This window comes from Schistocerca americana, chromosome 2, assembly GCF_021461395.2.
Source record: "Schistocerca americana isolate TAMUIC-IGC-003095 chromosome 2, iqSchAmer2.1, whole genome shotgun sequence".
Taxonomy (NCBI): Eukaryota; Metazoa; Arthropoda; class Insecta; order Orthoptera; family Acrididae; genus Schistocerca; species Schistocerca americana.
In genome coordinates this window covers 694,723,337-694,743,888 of record NC_060120.1, presented here as the reverse complement: position 1 = coordinate 694,743,888, position 20,552 = coordinate 694,723,337, and the positions used below count along the sequence as shown (strand labels likewise).

At 40.0% G+C, this 20,552-nt stretch overlaps 1 protein-coding gene across 3 annotated transcripts in view; it reads right to left on the bottom strand.

The window, feature by feature from the left end:
• Window positions 1-20,552, bottom strand: part of LOC124593519 (aspartate--tRNA ligase, mitochondrial) — a 146,484-nt gene that overhangs the window by 104,219 nt on the left and 21,713 nt on the right. For 2 of the 3 annotated variants that reach the window (XM_047131938.1, XM_047131941.1), the window contains exon 2: window positions 17,834-17,968. The exons of the other annotated variant lie outside the window; for it this stretch is intronic. In XM_047131938.1, the coding sequence (XP_046987894.1) occupies window positions 17,834-17,963 (130 nt within the window). In that variant the 5' untranslated portion in view covers window positions 17,964-17,968. The remainder of the gene's footprint in view (window positions 1-17,833; window positions 17,969-20,552) is intronic. 3 annotated transcript variants of the gene reach the window in all.

Below are 20,552 nucleotides of genomic sequence, written 5' to 3'. Positions count from 1 at the left end.
CGTCCACCTAACCTTAGTAACCTCTTAGTTCATCCCTATGAAATCCCCAAACCACCTTCCCTACCCTCTGGCTCCTACCCTTGTAACTGCCCCCGGTGTAAAACCTGTCCCATGTGCCCTCCCACCACCACCTACTCCAGTCCTGTAACCTGGAAGGTGTACACGATCAAAGGCACCCACGTGTGAAAGCACCCACGTGATTTACCAACTGACCTGCCCACACCGTGAAGCTTTCTACGTAGGAATGACCAGCAACAAACTGTCCATTCGCATGAATGGACACAGGCAGACAGTGTTTGTTGGTAATGAGGATCATCCTGTGGCTAAACATGCCTTGGTGCACGGCCAGCACATCTTGGCACAGTGTTACACCTGTCAGAACTCCGGAGATGGGAACTTGCCCTTCAGTATATCCTCTCTTCTCGTATATCCTCTCTTCTCGTTATCCGCCAGGCCTCATTCTCCGCTAATTTCAATTTGCCGCCGCTCATACCTCACCTGTCTTTCAACAACATCTTTGCCTCTTTACTTCCGCCTCGACTGACATCTCTGCCCAAACTCTTTGCCTTTACAAATGTCTGCTTGTGTCTGTGTATGTGCGGATGGATGTGTGTGTGTGTGTGTGTGTGTGTGTGTGTGTGTGTGTGTGTGTGTGTGTGCGCGCGAGTGTATACCTGTCCTTTTTTCCCCCTAAGGTAAGTCTTTCCACTCCCAGGATTGGAATGGCTCCTTACCCTCTCCCTTAAAACCCACATCCTTTCGTCTTTCCCCCTTCTTCCCTCTTTCCTGATGAGGCAACAGTTTGTTGCGAAAGCTTGAATTTCGTGTGTATGTTTGTGTTTGTTTGTGTGTCTATCGACCTGCCAGCACTTTCGTTCGGTAAGTCACATCATCTTTGTGTGTGTGTGTGTGTGTATATATATATATAAAAAATCCGTATGCTATCAAGGCTGATTTACTAGCCATTTGCTTTGGCTCCTCTTGTATACACGTTTGACACAAATATTGCACACAGACCTCCTCCTCCTCCTCCTCCTCCCCCCCCCCCTCTCTCTCTCTCTCTCTCTCTATATATATATATATATATATATATATATATATATATATATATATATATTCCTTCCCTGTCTTCCAGTGCAGGAGATGTGGAGTGTTTACTCCAATCAGCAACTGTAAATGAAATAATGTAAACTGTCTTTGCACTACCATATCAAAATATTGTCATTCCCATGCAATCAAGATTGCAGTGTTGAAATTAAGAACTATTCACAGACAGAATATATCATATGGAAGAGAACACATGTAGGTACACTTTGGCTGATATGAACCTAAAGAGTTGGAGTGGACTGCTTCTACATGTGTCACTCACAATTACTGTGTTGCTAGAGCTGTGTTGATAGGCAGTGGTTTGTGTGTGTTGTCACCTGTGATGTGTATGATGTGCACAGCTATGAGGAATGAAAATTTGTGTTGGTACAGGAATGATATGGAATATATAAGCAAAAGTTATCCATCCGTCATTACTTTAGGCATGGTGGCGTAAGATGCATACCAACAAATGCAATGTGCAGCACACTGCTGATTCATGCCTGCCTCACAATATCAGATGAGCCAAATTTGTGAATGCCTCTATGGAAATGCCACAGAGTTGCTGGTACTATTTTGATTTAGTAGCTAACAGTGCTCTGCAGGTGAAAGCTGCCTGAAACATTCCCAACTATGAGGCCTTTCCTTATAGTATATTGACTATTGGGGTGTCTTATCACTATGGTATTGTATCCATGTTCCATTTAGGTTGTGTACCACGTCTCTCCTCCTCCTCTTCCACTGCCCCCTCCCTGTCTCCCTCCATTGCCCCTTCCACTGTCTCACTAAGTTGACCTCCCCACCTCTCTGTGTCCATCTTCCCTATCTATGTTCACCTCCCATCTCCTTTACTATGATGCTCTCATCCTCAATCCTCTCTTGGTTCTTCTGATCTTCACCCCTCTCTTGATCCATCTCATCATCAAACCTGTCTCTCTCCACCTCTCCCTCAACTCTGTCTCTGTCCACCTCATCCTCAACCCTCTCTATGTCCTCCTCCTCCCCCCCCCCCTCTCTCTCTCTCTCTCTCTCTCTCTCTCTCTCTCTCTCTCTAATCATCCTCTCACCCTCCTCCCCTCTATTTGCCCATCACCTCCCCCCCCCACTCTATCTGCCAATCTCTTCTCTTCCCACTCTCTTTCTCTGTCTATCTTTCCATCCACTGTCTCTCCGTCTATATCTATCCTATCTCAGTCCATCTCATCATCCCCTTCCTATGCAACCTCATCCTCACCACTCCATATGACCATCTTATGCTTAACTATCTCAGTACATCTCCTCCAACCCCCCCCCCCTCCACCTAACTACTAGCCTAACTACCTGCCTCCTCCTCCTCCAGCCTCTCTCTGTCGACCAATTCCTCGTCTTACCTCTGTCTATCGTCTCCTCCTCCCTGTCTTTGCCCGTCTTCTCCTCCTCCCTGTCTTTGCCCATTTCCTTCCCCCTCTTTCTGACCATCCCTTCTCCTCCCCCCCTCTCCAATGTCCATCTTCTCCTCTCGCCTGTCTCTGGCCAGCTCTTTCTCTTCCTGCTCCCCCCTCTATTTGACTACATCCTCCCCCCCCCCCCTTCTCTCTAACCACTACCTCCTTTCCCTTTCTGTCTCTATTCACCTTTCGTCCCCCCCCCTCTCTCTCTCTCTCCACCCCACCCCACCCTCTGTGTCCACCTCCTCCTACACCCTCTCTCAGACCATCTCATCCCCCTCTCTCAGTGCACTTCCTCCTCCCCTTGCAGCATCACCGTTACATGAACAAATAAGCCTTGGGTAGCTGCGCCGTTGTTCAATATGGCTGAAAATTTGGTGGATGAAAGTAAGCTATTGTCAATCATGTATGCTACACCACATTGGCAGATCAAACACTTTATTTGCACTTCAATGTTGAATAACCCATGGTTTATGGTCAGATAGTGTCTCAATATTTCTATTATGCACAAATAATTGGCTAGTTTCCTATAATGTGATTGAGCACAGTAACATAACACTGACATTCACTTGTGGCAAACAAATAATTAACACAGCAACAGAATTTCTCTCTCTCTCTCTCTCTCTCTCTCTCTCTCTCTCTCTCTCTCTCTCTCTCTCTCTCCCTCTCTCTCTCTGCCCACCGACGCCATTTTTCAGATCTAACTGCGAAATCAGCAATCAGCACAAAAATAATGTTGTGGGAGAACATGGAATATTCCCACTTCAGCTCCTATAGTTTCATGACGTTCCGATAAGTGGCAATGCAATACACAGCTTTCAAAATGGCATCTGAATGAATGTGTATTCAAAGCAAAGAGCTGTCATTGTGTTTCTTTAGGGGGAGAAGCAGAGTGCAGCAGATACTTGTAGGTGCTTTCAGCATGTCTACAGAGACATGGCAAGGAATAAAAACACGGCGAGTGACAGAGAGATATGTGTGTCATCATTCCAACAAGGTCGCACAAATCTGTACGATCTCCCACATTGCAACCAGCTGCACACCCCTCGCAAGATTGAAGAAATGACTTCAGGGTGTTCATCGCCACAAAAATGCAAGCTAAATTCTCTTTCTCCATGACAAATCAAGTACTCTCAAAAGTCTGTGCACTCAATACGAGCTCAAAACTTTAAGTTGTGGGAAAGATAGTGGACAGGACATTTACTGTGTTTGTCCTGCCCACTATCCTTCCCACCCCTCCCACAATGGTATTCCACCATCCACCGAACCTACACAATATACTTGTCCATGCCTACACAACCCCTGCTCCCAACCTCTTACCTCATGGCTCATACCCCTATAGTAGACCTAGATGCAAGACCTGTCCCTTACATCCTCCCACCACTCTGTACTCCAGTCCGATCACAAACATCACCTATCCCATCACTGGCATGGCTACCTGTGAAAGCAGTCATGCGATCTACAAGCCAAGCTGCAACTGCTGTGCTACATTCTACATGAGCATGACAACCAACAAGCTGTCTGTCTGCATGAATGGCCACCGACAAACTGTGGCCAAGAAACAAGTGGACCATCTGGTTGCTGAGCACGCTGCCAAACATGACATCCTTCATTTCAATGACTGCTTCATAGCCTGTACCATATGGATCCCTCCCACTGACACCAGCTTTTCTGAATTGCACAGGTGGGAACTCTCCCTGCAATATATCCTACATTCCCGTAACCCTCCTGGCTTCAACCTTCATTAGTCATTGTCCTCACCCATCCAGCCTCCCTGTTCCCATTCCAGCACCATACAGCCCTCATTCCACCATTGCACCCAGTCTTCTCTTCTTTTCCACTGCCCTCCGTCTAATCCCCCGACTGCACATAGCTGCCCTACCCTCTCCACCTCATCCCTGCACACTCCCTAGCAGCACTGCACTGTCCGCCACCTCTACCCTACCCTCCCTCCACCTCCTCACCCTAGCCTCCTCCTTACTACCACTCAGTCACCATTCCCATCATGCACTGGTGCTGCTGCTCACAGTGTGACTACAGTTGCCTTAGATTGCAGTCATGAGAGTTGTGTTTGCATCAGTTTGTCTCTGTGTGTGTGTCATCTATTTTTGATGAAGGCCTTATGGGCTAAAAGCTTTATTTGGAACAGTCTTTTTGTTATGCCTATCTGCAACTCAGCATCTCCACTATATGGTGAGTGGCAACTTTCCTTTTCATAATATTGTTACATTCCATCCTGGATTTTTCATATTTATATTGCCATTTTTTCACAACACTTGCTGATACACTATATTGTAATTTTATTGTTTGGACTACAAATGAACAAATCTTGAGGTGATCCAACTCTTGAGCATGCGACGTAGAACTTTCCGTCTGAAAAGTATGATTCCTTTAAGTTAACACCATGATCTTGGAATGTTTGGCCTTGTGCTTTGTTGATGGTCAAGCAGAAAGTCAACTTTCAAGGGAAATACAATTAGCTTACACCAAAGGGCAATCCAAACGATGATAAAGGCATTTGTGGTATAAATACCATCTGCCCTTATTCTTTGCCAGTCATTATACTGGCTTCGATGATGTAATTCTGTAGTTGTTTTATGCATTCTTGAAGGTTTGTCAATTCAAATCCCACAGTAAAACAGCTGGTGTACCGACTTTTAGTTTGAGGCAGTGTAAAGGCATTAACGAAACATTCAACGAATTTTAAAATTTAGAAGGAAATGTGACAGTTTTATTTTCATCAGTCATGGTATTGACTGACATAAATTTTTGCAGCCCCAGAATCATCTCTTGGACGATCTTGTTTATGTTGCTGACAATTTTGGTTTTTGTTGCTACAATAACTCGCTTCTGTATCCAATCTAAATTGGTATAGCTTTTGACAATATCCATGTATATTTTGCTTATGAGTTGTTCAGGTGTTTCAAAGATGTTACACAAGTCATATGTCAATATGAACAGCCAAAATTTTCATCTATTGGATACATGCCTTCTCCTATTTGCAAAAGGTTTTCCGCAAATTCTTGCACTCTTTCCTCTTGCGAGATATGTGTTCTAATGTTTGTTGTTAGCATTTGATAAAAACTGCCTGACAATATAAATAACACACCTCCAATTAATTACTGTAATTATTGATAAAAAATGTTGCTATAATTTTCAGCCCCATGTATCTTCAAAGGTTTTGCAACTTTCTGGAAAAATCTTATTCGAGAGATACTTTATATAAAATTCCAAATACATCTCTCAGTCCCTCACTGACACACGATATGCCATGCAAAGCATTTTAGACACTATTCATAAATACAACGAGTGAGACAAGGACACACACACACACACACACACACACACACACACACACACACACACACTCTCTGCATAAATGATGCTACAAAAAGACATTCAATTTACACAAACACACACAATAACAAATGTACCATCAGGATTCACCAAGCCTCAATATTGGATAGCAAGATATAACAATATTTGTGCACCTTTTGGTGAAGAAAACGCAAGCCTGGCCTATCATTGTTTTCATTTCAACCTCTGTAAGAATTTGTTTCTTGTCCACTGTTTCTTGGGGTATATAAATGGAGATAAAGGGCCATGAAGATGTATGAAGTTAACTGTAACCCCCACTGATGTCTTTAACATTCAAATACATCCAAACCACCAATGAACTTTCCACATGCCTGCAACAAATCCTGCGATATCACTGAGGCACAAATACTGCTGGGTTCGTATTAGAGATTTATTTCTGCTGCCTGGTCAATAGGAAAAACTTTCATTTTGGTGTCGTTATAGTCAGTGGAAATAACACACTGTAGCCTGTGGATACCTGCAATTGAGTAAAATGCTCTTGAAGGAAAGATCCTCCTTCATCATACTTACTGTTGTGTAATTAAAATGACACAATGCAATGTTCTTGGGACAAAATTCAAACAACTGTCTATTTACGACTATGCGAGAAGTTGAGATGCACTGCAAACTTGCACAGCCAGTGAGTCTCTCGATGGTACCAACAATACCATCACATTGCTCTTTACCATGTGATGTGTCAGAGAAAATGCCACTCTGCAGAGACATTGAAATCAATTAAAGGAACAGTTATGCTTGGAAAACTCTTGCTGCAGTTTTTATACTAGGCTCCAGCGCCATCTGAGAAGTCTCCCAATGAAGACAGACATGGCTAGAGAGTTGTTCTTTCTGAAGATGCCTGAAGTTAGTATGTTATTACATCAATTCCATTTTCATCAAACAACTCTCAAAGATCTGTAATGAAAAGGCATGTACCTGCGCAATTTGCATATGCTGACATACAACATTTCTTTTATCAAAAGTAGACATATTTATCTTGATGGAGTTACTGCAATCGTAACTTATTTAAAAAAGTGTCCAAATTCAGTCCCCAGATGACTTTCCTTTATTTCCATATGATCGATTATGGACTAGCTGTCCACCTTCAAATCTATTACAAAAAAATTTATAATTTCAATGGGTACAAATTACAAATGGTTTCAAATTTTAAGTTCAGAAAGCTTCTAGGTCCTTAAGAAATTAGTTATAATACAAATTTATACAGCATACAATTTGTTACATTTACTTGTTGAAGGTGGATCTGAGAGTTCACTGTCACAATTAGCCACGCACTAGCTTGCTGCAGATTTACAATTTTTTAAATTCTTTTTATTATTATTATTTTTAAGAAACCTGGTTGGTACAAGCACTGAAAAGTTTGTTTGTGGAGAGAGTGGACCATTGTAATTCATAAGAAATGTTCCTAAATATAGCATAAAGCATTGATGTGAGTGCATTAAAAAATTTTGAAAGAACTTTGTAAAACAATTATCAGTTTTTTTAGGGATCCTAAATGGTGCAAAGTTTTCAGCAACTGAAAGTGCCCTCTGAGGACTGACAAGCATACGAACTATTAAGAAATTTTCAAAGACTTATTATAGCCTTTGCTTGGGGACAAGGTGGGCGCTCTAGCAGACATCAGCTCGGCAGTCCTCAGCATACTGGCAGTAGCGAATTGAACACAGCAGAGGAAGATTCAGTGTGGGAGAGTGTTTGGTCTGGTGTGTTCAGTCTGGTGCAGTAGTAACTCTACAACCACTTAACAAGGGGAAGAGAACTTCAGAATTTTCTAATTTTATTTTAAAGTTTAATGGTATTAGAACCCTGATTTTTTATATATTATGGTTAGGAACATTTTCATGTGTGAAATATTTCAGTCCACAATGCTCTTGAGTGCTACTGGCTCTATGATAACCAAATGGAAGGAGTAGGAAATATTTTTGGATGTTTTAATGCTCTTTTAAAGTTTTTATAATAATGTCCTCATTGATGCTTCATTTGTTACATTTATGAACATCTTTCATGTCATATATGTCTGCCCCCGGTAGCTGAGTGGTCAGCGCGACAGAATGTCAATCCCAAGGGCCCGGGTTCGATTCCTGGCAGGGTTGGAGATTTTCTCCGCTCAGGGACTGGGTGTTGTGTTGTCTTAATCATTATCATTTCATCCCCATCAACACGCAAGTCGCTGAAGTGGCGTCAAATCGAAAGACTTGCACCAGGCGAATGGTCTACCCAACGGGAGGCCCTAGTCACACGACATTTATTATTATGTCTTATATTAGTCCGTAGAGGGCATTTTCAACCGCTACAAATTTTGCACCGGTTGGGATCCCTATAAAATAATTTAAATAATTTTTTAATTGTTTTATAAAGTTCTTCTAAAATATTTTAATGCTATTAAATTTCATTTTCGTGCTTTATGCTGTATGTTACAACAGTCCTCTCTCTACAAATAGAGTGCACTTTCCAGTGCTGTAGGTTTTGCACCAATCAGCTAAAAAAATTATATAAAGCTGCAGCAGGTTTGTTCATAGCTAGTTATGACAGTGCACTCTCAGTTACACTTTTGACAGGTTTCTCTGTAACTGTAACAAATGGTATGTTACACACATTTGTATTATAACTAATTTCTTAAGAATCTTAAAGCTTTCTAAAACATGTAATTTGCGGGAATTGTAATCACATAATAATTTTTGTAATAGATCTGAAGATGGGCAGCTGGCCTGAAACCAGTCTTATGTAAATACAGGGAAGCAATCTGGAACTGAATTTGAACACTTTTTTATACAACACTTTGGCCATGCAGGGTTACAAATGAGTTGAGCAAGACAGTGTTTGTAGGTTGACAATCAGCACCACGTGTCAAATCTTTCAATCTGGAATCTTCTCACATGAGCTTCACATTTTGGTAAATACAGTGAACACACACACTATGGGTACTGGTTGCACCAACCAGGACACAGTTCTAGAGCCGTAACTGGAAGACTTTGGATACTGTTATTTTCAGTTCCATATTTTCATCTTTTTGAATGCTTGATACAGCTCATCCATGTTTCCCAACACCAGTCACTTTTGTTTATGAATCCTGCAACTATTTCCTATGCACAGAATCTGTCTTCCCAGACAAAGAGAGGTTTCTATGTTCTCTGATTTAAAATAGTTTGACATGGTTTACAAGGTGTTCACTTACCATATGTCTAGTTCTCATATTAGGAGTTGCTAAGATATAGTTTAAAGTACCAAACCCATTTTCAATCCTTCAAATGCTTCAATTTTTCGGAAGCAGTGTCAATATTTGGATCTTGTCTATGCTTTCAGTGCTAGTAGTAGTAAATTTCTCTTTCAAATGCATTATAATTTTAAATTCCACATTTGGTTCACCCTCTGCATTTTATAGGAAGGTTTTTACTTCAGAATGGCTCAGACATTTTCTCAAACATTTTTCTGTGCATGCGTTTTCCCTTGCAGTCTCTTCTTTTTCAAGGGAGGCTCACCAAGTTATGTCAGATTGTCATTTAATGCAACTAAATCAATATCTGGTCTTACATGACATATGACTCATTCATGCAGCTTTGCAATTCCTATGAGTTTCAATGTAGTTGGTCAGCCGCAGGCCCTTGTTTCTGTACCAGTTCTTTTCCTACAAGGACTATATATTTTGTGGTCTGTCTTTATGCCACAAATAATGTCAACCACTCACATCTATACTTTACATAGACTTTTCTTGTATCTGCTGTGTCTATCATTCACAAAGGAATTACAGTAATACATTCTATATCCGAATCCCGCTCCAGCTACTGCCGGGTCTGGATGCTGATGAGTCCTCTCCATTTGGCTCGGTCCTCCCACCACTTTTCTTCCTCCACTTGCTGCCAGGTCACACCTCTCCTTTCTACAGATATTCTCACTTGAATTTTCCACCGTGTTCTTGGGTGCCCTCTAGGTCTTTTCCCATCCATCTTTAGTTCTTCCATAATTTTGGAGAGTCTCCGCCCATGCATCCTCTTAACATGCCCATACCATCTTAATCTCTTTCTTTCAATTTCTTCTCTCATACTTTCTTGTTTGAGGTCCAATCTCTACATTCCTTACTCTATCCATTCTTGTTTTTCCCTTAACTGCTCTGAGAAATTTCATTTCCCCTGCTTGCAGTCTGCTCCAGTCCCTTTCTGTCATTGTCCATGTTTCTCCACCATAGGTGACAATAGGGATGTAATAATTCTTATACATAAGGAGTTTTGGCTCTTTCTGAAACTTCATTATTCCAAATCAGGTGTTTTATTATTTGGTAGAAATTGCCTCCCTTCTATAACCTCCTATTAATTTCGTTCTCTTCCAAATACCATTACTTCACTCTTATCTTTATTTATTTTTAATCCATACCTTTTCGTTATTTCCTTACATGCATCAAGCTGTAACTGTACATCTACCTCTTTATCACCCCATATTACCATATCATCTGCAAAAATCATTTTTTTGTCTTTTTCTTTTACTATATCTTTAACTGTCCTATTCATTCCCTCCATCACAACATTAAAAAGTGCAGGAGATAGAATACTTCCTTGCTTAAGTCCTTGTCTTATTTCGAAGTATTCAGAGTTTCCCAATGGTGTTCTAATTCTACAATTGGGTCCTCTGTACATTGTCTTTATAACATTAAAGTATCCATCTTCTATATCTATCTTCTTCATTTCTTCCCAGAGTCTTTCCCTGTCAACTGAGTCATATGCCTTTTCTATGTCTATAAAAACCATTATCACCCTTTTGTTATACTCCCAACTTTTTTCCATCAGTTAACGGATAGAAAATATCACGCCGATCGTGCTTCTTCCTTTACTAAACCCATGCTGTTCTTCACTCAGCTCCTTTTCTATCTTTTCACTTATTCAATTTAGTAAAATTATTTCAAAAATCTTGGCTGTATGACTCATAAGGGTTATTCCTCTGTAGTTTTTACAAAGTCTTTTATTGCCTTTCTTGAAGATGGGAGCAATGTCTCCTGTTCTCCAGTCATCAGGTATTGTACTATTTCTCCACACGCTTGATAGTACTCTATACAGCCACTGCATTCCCACTGGACCTGCTGCTCTTATCATGTCTACTGATACTTCATCAGGTCCTGGGGCTTTCCCCCAGTTTTTACAAAAAAACTTGAAGATGTGAAGAGCAATAAGAAAATGTTCTATAGAATGATGAAAAATAAAAGGAAGGCTTCTGAAGTACCAGTAATGATGGAAACAGAGGACGGTACCATTATTGAAGATCCAGGGAATATAAAAGATCTCTGGAAAGCACATTTTAAGAAGCTGTTAAATGCTGAGGAGCAGGTACATGAGGAAACAACAAATAATGGAGAAATTGAGAGAAGTTGGGAAGCAGAATTAGGACAAATTACATGGGAAAAAATGGAAAAAGCTGTGAAGAAGTAATACATTATACTCTTAAAACTCCAGCCTCCTGGTAGATCCGTACAGTGAGAGCACACAACAGTTGTTATTACAACTTCATCTGTTCATGCCATCCAAGCTTTGACATCAAACATAATTTCTTAATTTGTCACTAAATATCAGTAACAGAACTTAATTAACATTTTCGCGGCCTTTCTATGTTCTTCATGTATGTAAGAATGTTGCTATGGCCCATTCATATTACAAAATCAACTGTGATTAGTCTAAATAAGAGTGGTGAGCATCAATAAAGAATAAGTGAAAAATAAAGTACTAAGTCATATGGGAGAAGGAAATCAGTGACTTCCAAGAGAGTTTACTGAACAACAAAGTAAATTTTTCATTTGCTCCCAAAGTAAATTTATTTACTCCATGACTGGCGGAGAGCACCATCAAGGAGGATGCTACTACATTAGTAACTTGGGAAAGCCAAAATTTACTCCTAAGCAGTAGTAGGAGTAAAATTAGAGAGTAAAGTGTGTTCTTTGATTCCTGCATGTTAAATATTTAATTCTATGGATTACCTGGACTATGTAAAATTTATGGAGGTAGAGGAAGAGGTAGAGATCCCAAGAATGAGGGCTTTAATAGAGAGAAAAGGCCTATTTGCAATGTATAGTGACAAAGACATCTATGACTATAGTGTTAGTCGAATTTTCTGCACTTTTCAGAACTTTGGGCAGCCATTGTTTTTGTCGTACATATCCAAAAAATTCTGAAATTTGAGACTTTTCACTCTCTTGTCAAGCGCAAGGAACACACAAAGATTGTCAGGCTGGAAGTTTTACTACTCTGTGATCATTTAACTTGGAATGATAAAATCACAGTGACTACTGGAACAATCAGTGTAAAATAAAGCACGGGAGCACAAGTAGTGGAATGTTAAATGCAAAATGTTGGGCTGTCAAAAGAGCAATGCAGAATGCTTTTACTGACTACCAAAGCAGAATTTTACTGGAAAACCTCTCAAAAAACAAAAGAAATTCTGGTCATATGTAAAAGCTGTTGGTGGAGCAAAATGTGGTGACCAGGCATTCATGAAATTGAAATGCTGAACTACAGGGGTCATACATTATTATATCCCTATTTTTACTTCACTGCTGTTCTATCACAAACAATTTAAGGCCAATCACTCCACCATTACACTATGCTCCATTCTATACCATTATGTAATTGTTATGTATTTATTGTTTATTGTAGCTGTAACCACAAATTAAGTGAAGATGGTGCACAGGCTACACATTTCTGACTGTGCTCAGATCCCAACTAGGATGGAAGTATGGCAGTTGCCTGTAATAGTGAAACAATGGTGGAGACAGGAGAGGGGAAGAGATGTGACTTTGGACGTGAAAACATTAAAAAGACATGGCATGCGAATTTGTTGCACACATGTTTGATTACTCACCAAAGGGGGTGCTGGGCCCCCAAAGAGAGTTGTTAGTGAAGTGGTTAAAGCCAGTACCGCTGTGGCATTTGTGTAAAGTTCCACAAAGTTCCTGAGAGAATATCAGATGGTTCGGTCCAACGGATATGATAGTGTTTACTGAATCAACATTACAATGGGCAGAAGAAGAACCAGATAACCGGATATTTTGTGGTCAGATGAAGCCATGTTCCACATAAATAGGTTCATAAATCTCCAACTACAATTACTGGGGTCCTAGTAATGATGATCCTGGAGTTATGATTGAAAAATTGCACTCACATACTTCATTGACTGTGTGGTGTAGTATTCAAGATCATACTCTCATTGCTCCTTACATTCTTCATGAAACAATGAATGTACAGAGGTATGCTCATATGCTACAAACTTTTGTTCATTCCATTGTTTTAACCTGGGATGGTACTGACATGTGCACTTTATGCACAATGAGTACCACTGCATTTTGCACTGATTTCATGAGAACGGCATAACAATGCTTTTCCAGGCCATTCTATTGGATGTCATGGAAATGTTGAGTGGCCACTGAGAAGTCCACACTTGACCGCAATGGAATTTTTTCCTCCAGTGATATTTGAAAGAGAAAGTGTATGCCAGAAAACCGTGCAACTTGGGCACTTTAAAAGCAGTCATAACGGAAGACTCTGTGTGAGTATCAAATGATATGTTGCAACAGTCTGTTGGGAACATTGCACTCTGATTGCAACAGTGTGTTACTAACGCTGGTGCGTATGTGGAAACATGGAATAGCAAGGACCACAGTACATAACAGAATCAAAACCAACCATATAACATTGTTAATGGTGAATAATAGATAAATAAAAATAGAATACAATAATAGACCACACTGTACATTTACAAATATTCTTCACAAAAGAAAATCCAGGAGTACTTCCCCAGTTTAATTCTTGCGCCATTGCCAAGATGAGTGAAATAGCTATTAGTATATGTGGCATTCAGAAACAGCTGAAATTGCTCAAATTTAATAAAACTTTTAGAGTCTGATGAAATCCCTATCAGATTAAATACAGAATTTGCAGCTGAATTGGCCCCATTGTTAGCTATAATATACTGCAAGCCCCCCCCCCCCCCTCCCCCTCCCCACACACATACAAACCCACTGCTTCGTAGTTGGAGGAAAGCACAGGTCACACCCACCAACAAAAGGGCAGTAAATGTTATCCGCAAAACTAACATCCAGTATCTTTGACACCAATATGTTGTAGAATCTCAGAACATATTCTGAGTTCAAACGTAATGAAGTACCTCACACAGAATGACCACCTCCAAGCTGATCAGTTCAGATTCCATGAACGTCAGTCACCTGAAGCAAAACTCACACTTTCATCACAAGAATCATAATAGCCATGTATCAAAGCAATCAGGTAGACATAGTATTTCTTGACTTCCAAAGTCTTGTTGGCCCACAAGAGAGAGGCATGGAGATGCTGTTAAACCTGAATCTGCAAAAACTTTAAGATAGTAGCCTAGTTTCCTACAAAGCCCACTTAAAAAGTCTCAAGAACCAGAATCAAGCAATTTCTGTGAAGGACTTCACAGTTTTTTTTGCACTACTGGTCACTTTAATTTTCTCAGTCCACTTCTCCAAGAGAGTTACCATCATTAACACATGAGGGCAGAAGTGTATGAGCAGTGGCAATTTTACTAGCAGCCTTGTTACCATTTCCACATATTGCCTGGCCCTCACATATCAACATATTATATCCAAAAAGCTGGCATATTAACACCTTGATGAATTTGGTATGTAGGTCTGGACTTGTAAGTTGATATACACTGCCTTGATATATTGGAGGGGGGGAGGGGGGACGGGGGGGGGGGAGTAGAAAATCAAAACACATGCAACCATCTTTTGCAGTTACTCACAGAACTTGTTCACAATATTTTGTACATTAGTCACTCTATCAGTCTTCCACTTCCCCTTTAATTCACCAGTGTGTAGATCTATTACATCCCACCAAATGACCTCCTGACCTGTCAGGAGTGGTGTACTCAAAAAATAGTTTTGCATTCTGCAGGAGTGTTTCTTTATGTTAAATAGTAGTTTCCATTTCAAAGTCCCATTTCAGAGGTATATCATCTACAACATCCTGTACAAATATTTTAAACACAGAAAGATGATGGCAATTTAAAAACACACATTCTGGCAGTTGATCTATGTTTAGTTAGTACAATCCACTTTCCTCTTACTTATGTATGTTCACGAGAGCTGACTTCTTGACTTCTCTTAAAGGGTTTTGGGTTTTCGCACTATTCAATAGTCCAACCAAACTACCAGGAGTATTTTTACTGGATGATGTATGTTCCATGATCACCCCAAGACCAGGTTGGTCCTGTCAACTCAGGCAGAGCCCTCACTTACCAGAGCAAGCCTACAGAACAGAGAATCAGCAGCTATCCAGAAAACTTCCCTTCATGAATACTTCATGTCAGAGTCATCTACTCCATCAGCTCATAGCACACCTTGAGGTTGTTGCTTCATATGCATACCCCAGGCAGTTAAGCTGAGAATTCTGTTCCCTGTAATGTCCAACATCCCACCACCACACTGTGGGGTAGTCACTGAAGTGTACATAGAGTTGGCCAGCCTCCACTTTGAGAACACCATGTTCGCCAACCTCACACTCTGTCATGCAATACTAAGCTCCCTGAGATGTTTGTCACCACACAGGAGGCATATGCAGCTTACAAACTGATATGGATACAGCGAGTTTTACCCGTCTGTGTCAATTTCTGTGGTGCTACAGTCTGTGGTCTTTCATGTACTTGCTAGACTTCAGCCAGACACTTAGAATGTGTCACACATTTATTTAAAGCTGATTTCCACTCCAAAGGCTGGTAATATTTTTGATGTACATTTGTTTCCCTCTGTGATCTTATTTCACGGGAGAGACACCTCCTCAGTGTTTACCAACTATGAAAGGTGAGATAGCCTGCAAAATCTTCAAAAACTGAAATAATGTTATATCAAGCCTCCCTTTAATCTTAATCACTTTATAAGGTGATGTTTTGCTCAGAGTGTCCGTCTCAGCTGTCAATGTATGTGGCTGCTATGTGGAGGACTCAGTAATCTATTGAGCAACAGAAGATGATTTTATGAAACTATGAGTCAGAATACATGATGTGACACTCAGATCAACATTTGTGAACCTAACAGATTACAATGAAATGAATACCCCTAGCTGCATACAGGCATTGATATAAGTCAACGGGGACAGTTGAAAATGTGTGCCCCGACTAGGACTCGAATCTGGGATCTCCTGCTTACATGACAGACGCTCTATCCATCTGAGCCACCAAGGACACAGAGGATACTGCGACTGCAGGGACTTATCTATGAAACGTCTCCCTTGAGACTCACATTCGCAACATATTGTCTGTGACAACAATGGAAATCAGATTCATTTGTGTATCAGTTTGAGCTCCTCAGGTGATCAATTTTGGTGAATGCCGAAGTGGACAAGATGATCATGAATACCTCATAGATATATAGGACAAATCCAAAAGGAACCTGGCATTGATTAGATTATTTGCCATGAAAGATAACAGATTTACTTTAAAACAAAAGGAAGCTCTACATATTTTCAGGTACATCTCTCTAGTTGTAACATTCTCTAAATTCCAGATATGTTGTCTTCTTTGGATCTGATTTTTGGATTACTATGATGTAAGGAATGATAATGACAACACGGCCATAAATGTACACCGAAGTGCCAAAGAAACTTGTATAGGTGTGCATATTCAAATATAGAGACACGTAAACAGGCAAAATATGGCACTATATAGGACAACAAAGTGTCTGGTGCAGATGTTAAATCAGTTACTGATTTTACACTGGCAGGTTATCAAGCATTAAGTGAGTTTGAATGTGGTGTTATTGTCAGCGTATGAGTGATGGGAATCAGCTTCTCTTAAGTAGCAATGAAGTGGGGATTTTCCCGTACGACCATTTCACAAGTGTACGGTGAATATTAGGAATCTGGTGAATTGTCAAATCTCCGACATTGTTGTGGTGGGACAAAGATCCTGCTAGAATGGGACCAATGACAACTAAAGAGAATCATTCAATATGACAGAAGTGCAACTCTTCTGAAAATTGCAGCAGATTTCAATGCTAGGCCATCAACAAGTCAGCGTGGGAACCATTCAACGGATCATCATCAATGTGGGCTCTCAGAGGCGAAGGCCCACTCGTGTACCCTTGATGACTACATGTCAACACCAACATTGGCTGTTGATGAATGGAGACATGCTACCTTGTCGGATGAGTCTCGTTTCAAATTGTATCAAGTGGATGGACATGTACGGGTATGGAGACAACCTTATGAATCCATGGTCCCTGCATGTCAGCAGGGGACTATTCAAGTTGCTGGAGGCTCTGTAGTGGTGTGGGGCATGTGCAGTTGAAGTGATATGGAAGCCTTGATATGTCTAGCTACTATTCTGACAGGTGGCATGTACGTAAGCGTCCTGTCTGATCACCTGCAGCCATTCATGTCCATTGTGCATTCTGACAAACTTCGGCAATTCCAGCAGAACAATGTGACAATCCACACGTCCAGAATTGCTACAGAGTGGCTCCAAGAACACTCTTCCAAGTTTAAATATTTCCACTGGTCACCAAACTCTGCAGAAATGAACATTATTGAGCATAGTCAGGTGCCTTGCAACGTGCTGTTCAGAAGAGATCTTCAAACCCTCGTACTCTTACAGATTTGTGGACAGTCCTGCAGGATTCGCGGTGTCAATTCCCTAAAGCACTACTTCAGACAGTAGTCGAGTCTATGCCCTGTCTTGTTGCGGCACTTCTGCATGCTTGCTGGGGCCCTACACGATATTAGGCAGGTGTACTAGTTTCTTTGGCTCTTCAGTGTATATTTATTGTTACATTTGATGAACAAATGTGCTAATACCCCAACTACGAATCCACCCTCCCCAGCACACACCTATATATTATATATAAATACTGAAACTTAATTCAGTAGTTTACAGCAGGTTAAAATTATTTGTTCATTCACTACACTAAAAGTAATAAAACTGAAACCCAATCCACTCACCATTACTACTCATGACTTTTGCAGTACCACGAATGGGCACTGACCGTGAGCTGGTCAGCTGCTTCACAGCATTTGATGCCATCATATTCATAGGAATCACTAGCTCTTGCAATTTTCTGAGCGGAATCATAGTACCTAAAAATAATTCACATCTCATAAACAATGAGAACACACAATATGAACAAAAAGCTACAAGAGTGGTCTACAAAATATGACATTAACAAAAACTTTAACCACAAGAATGAAAATAAAGTCATAACATTTGTACTGCGAACAAACTTTTGAAATGAAAAGGGTGCTTCCTATGAAATGAATAAGAGGAAGAAAACTGTACTAAGTTTCAGAAGATACAGAAAAAGCTTAATTGCTCACAATCATAAAAAAGTTGTATTTGGTATAGTGAAGATTAAACTTTCAGCAGTTAGAGGCGAAAGTTTTGGAAGAAATATGGATCGTTTTAGGGGAAAAGAAACTGCCACAAAACATGTGTATAGTTTTGCTGTCATGGGAGAGGTATGACTGAAATTGTAAAAAGCAGTTTCAGCATGGCTGAGGTTAATGGAATTGTGAAATCTGGTGCTAAAGTTCAGGAAGTCACTGTAGGCTGCACCAATGAAAGAGTAAAATATGATTATGTGATCCTAACATATGGTTCTAACAATCTAGCCTATAATGACCATTATGATGTTATACAAACACTTAAGGAGAGATTTTTGATGCATCATCTCTCCAAGGCAATTGTTGTAAATATTCAAAAGAGACACGAGTTGGTCCACAGTCCTGTGTAAATGTAACTGTCACACAAACTAACAATAAATCAACACAGACTTGCAAGAATTTTAGCAATACCTGCGCTGCAGATGTAAGTAATTTTATTAGAAAGTGGTTTGTTAGCCACAGCTTGCACCTAAATGGGCCAGGGAAAAAAGCTTTACGTATCCTTTTAAATGCAGCAATTACAGAATAACACAACAAAATAACTCCATGTTTGGAACCTACTCCTTTTAAATGGCACAAACAATTTTATCAAGACTAATTTTCAAGCTCAGAACATTCTAAGACAAACAGTTAACAATGAGCCTATTGTTTTAAAGCCCTCATATACCTTTTAGGTGAAAGTTGTATTCTCAGCAAACACTAAAGCAATGACAGTTTTTCACCAAAATATAAGAGGACTTGCAGATAAGTAAATGAAATTTCGGGTCTTTTAGAGGATCCACAGATGCAGATGTGTTTTGTTTTAGTGACTGCCATATGAGAGATGAAGTTGAAATGTTGATGCTGAGTGGATACTGTCTAGATGGTGCAGTAATTTACAAAAAAAAATATAACATCACACAGAGCCTTAGCTTTAAAGAGTCAAAGTGTAGAGCAACATTTTGAAATATACGTACTGTATAAACAGGGTGTACATAAAGGCCGGGGACGCATTAAATTATTTATTGCACAAGAACCAAACATTGTACACATATCATACATTTGTCATTTTGAAGAGAAACCCTGAAAGTTTTTTTTTTTCCATGTATACTGCCACAGAGTAGTTTGGTAATTTGCCGATAGTCAGCGCTAGTTGCAAACATGGCGAGTTCAGGTGTGGAGCGAGCTTTCTGTGTGTTGGAGTTTGACATATCACCAGATCTCACTCCGTGTGACTTTTTTCTGTGGGGACACATTAAAGATCTGGTGTATGTACTGCCTCTATCATGTGATGTAGCAGAGCTCCAGGAGAGAATATGGGAAGTGACTGTCACAGTTGACGATGCCATGCTGGGATGGGTATGGCAAGAATTCGATTACCGTATTGACGTCTGCCAGGTCACTCATGGTTGACATATCGAATGTTTGTAAAAAAAAAAAAAACTTTCAGAGTTTCTCTTCAAAATGCAATATGTATGACAACTGCACAATGTTTATTTCTTATGCAATAAATAATTGAAAGTGTTCCTGGACTTTATGTACATTCTGTATTGTATTATACTTGACTTGTCAATTTTAGTGATAGCACTTTGAAAAGCTCTTAGGGAACATTAATGTGTTCCTGAGACAGGCAGATTCTCTTTTATCCCAACTGTACTCTAAGTCCAAGAATTTAATAATCGCAGGCAATTTTAATGTCCATTTTCTAAATGAGAGCAGAAGTGCATCAGTTTTAGAACATTTAGTTGAGTCTTAACGCAATCATGGTAGTAGATTCATAGATAAGTCAAGAGTCAACAGTATCAGTATAAATTCAACTGTTCATGCCCTTTCTGACCATGATGGTCAATTGTTTACACTCACTGATTTAAATCTATGCAACAGTTCTGTACATTCCCGGAAATCTTTTATGGCAATAAATGATGAGATCCTTAAAAAGTTCAAATACAGCCCACAAGAGATAGACTGGAGTCCAGTTTTCAGTAAACAGATGCAAATACAAAGTATAGCACTAGCATGTTTCTAAATTAACTTGTGTGTCTACCTGAAGCTACCTTTCCTAAAAACAGTCATGTAGACACTGACCTGGCTCACAGTAAGAATAAAAACACCCTGTAGAACAAAGAGGATGCTGTTTACTTCTCTCAGAACTTATAATGACCCAGAGAAATGGCAGTGCTACAGACTTTACTGTAGTACCCTAAAGAATGTAAGAAATAAATCTAAGATTATGTGCATAAAATCTGAAATCGAGAAGCCAGAAAACAATGTAATAACCGTTTGGATTGTGATAAAGAAGGAA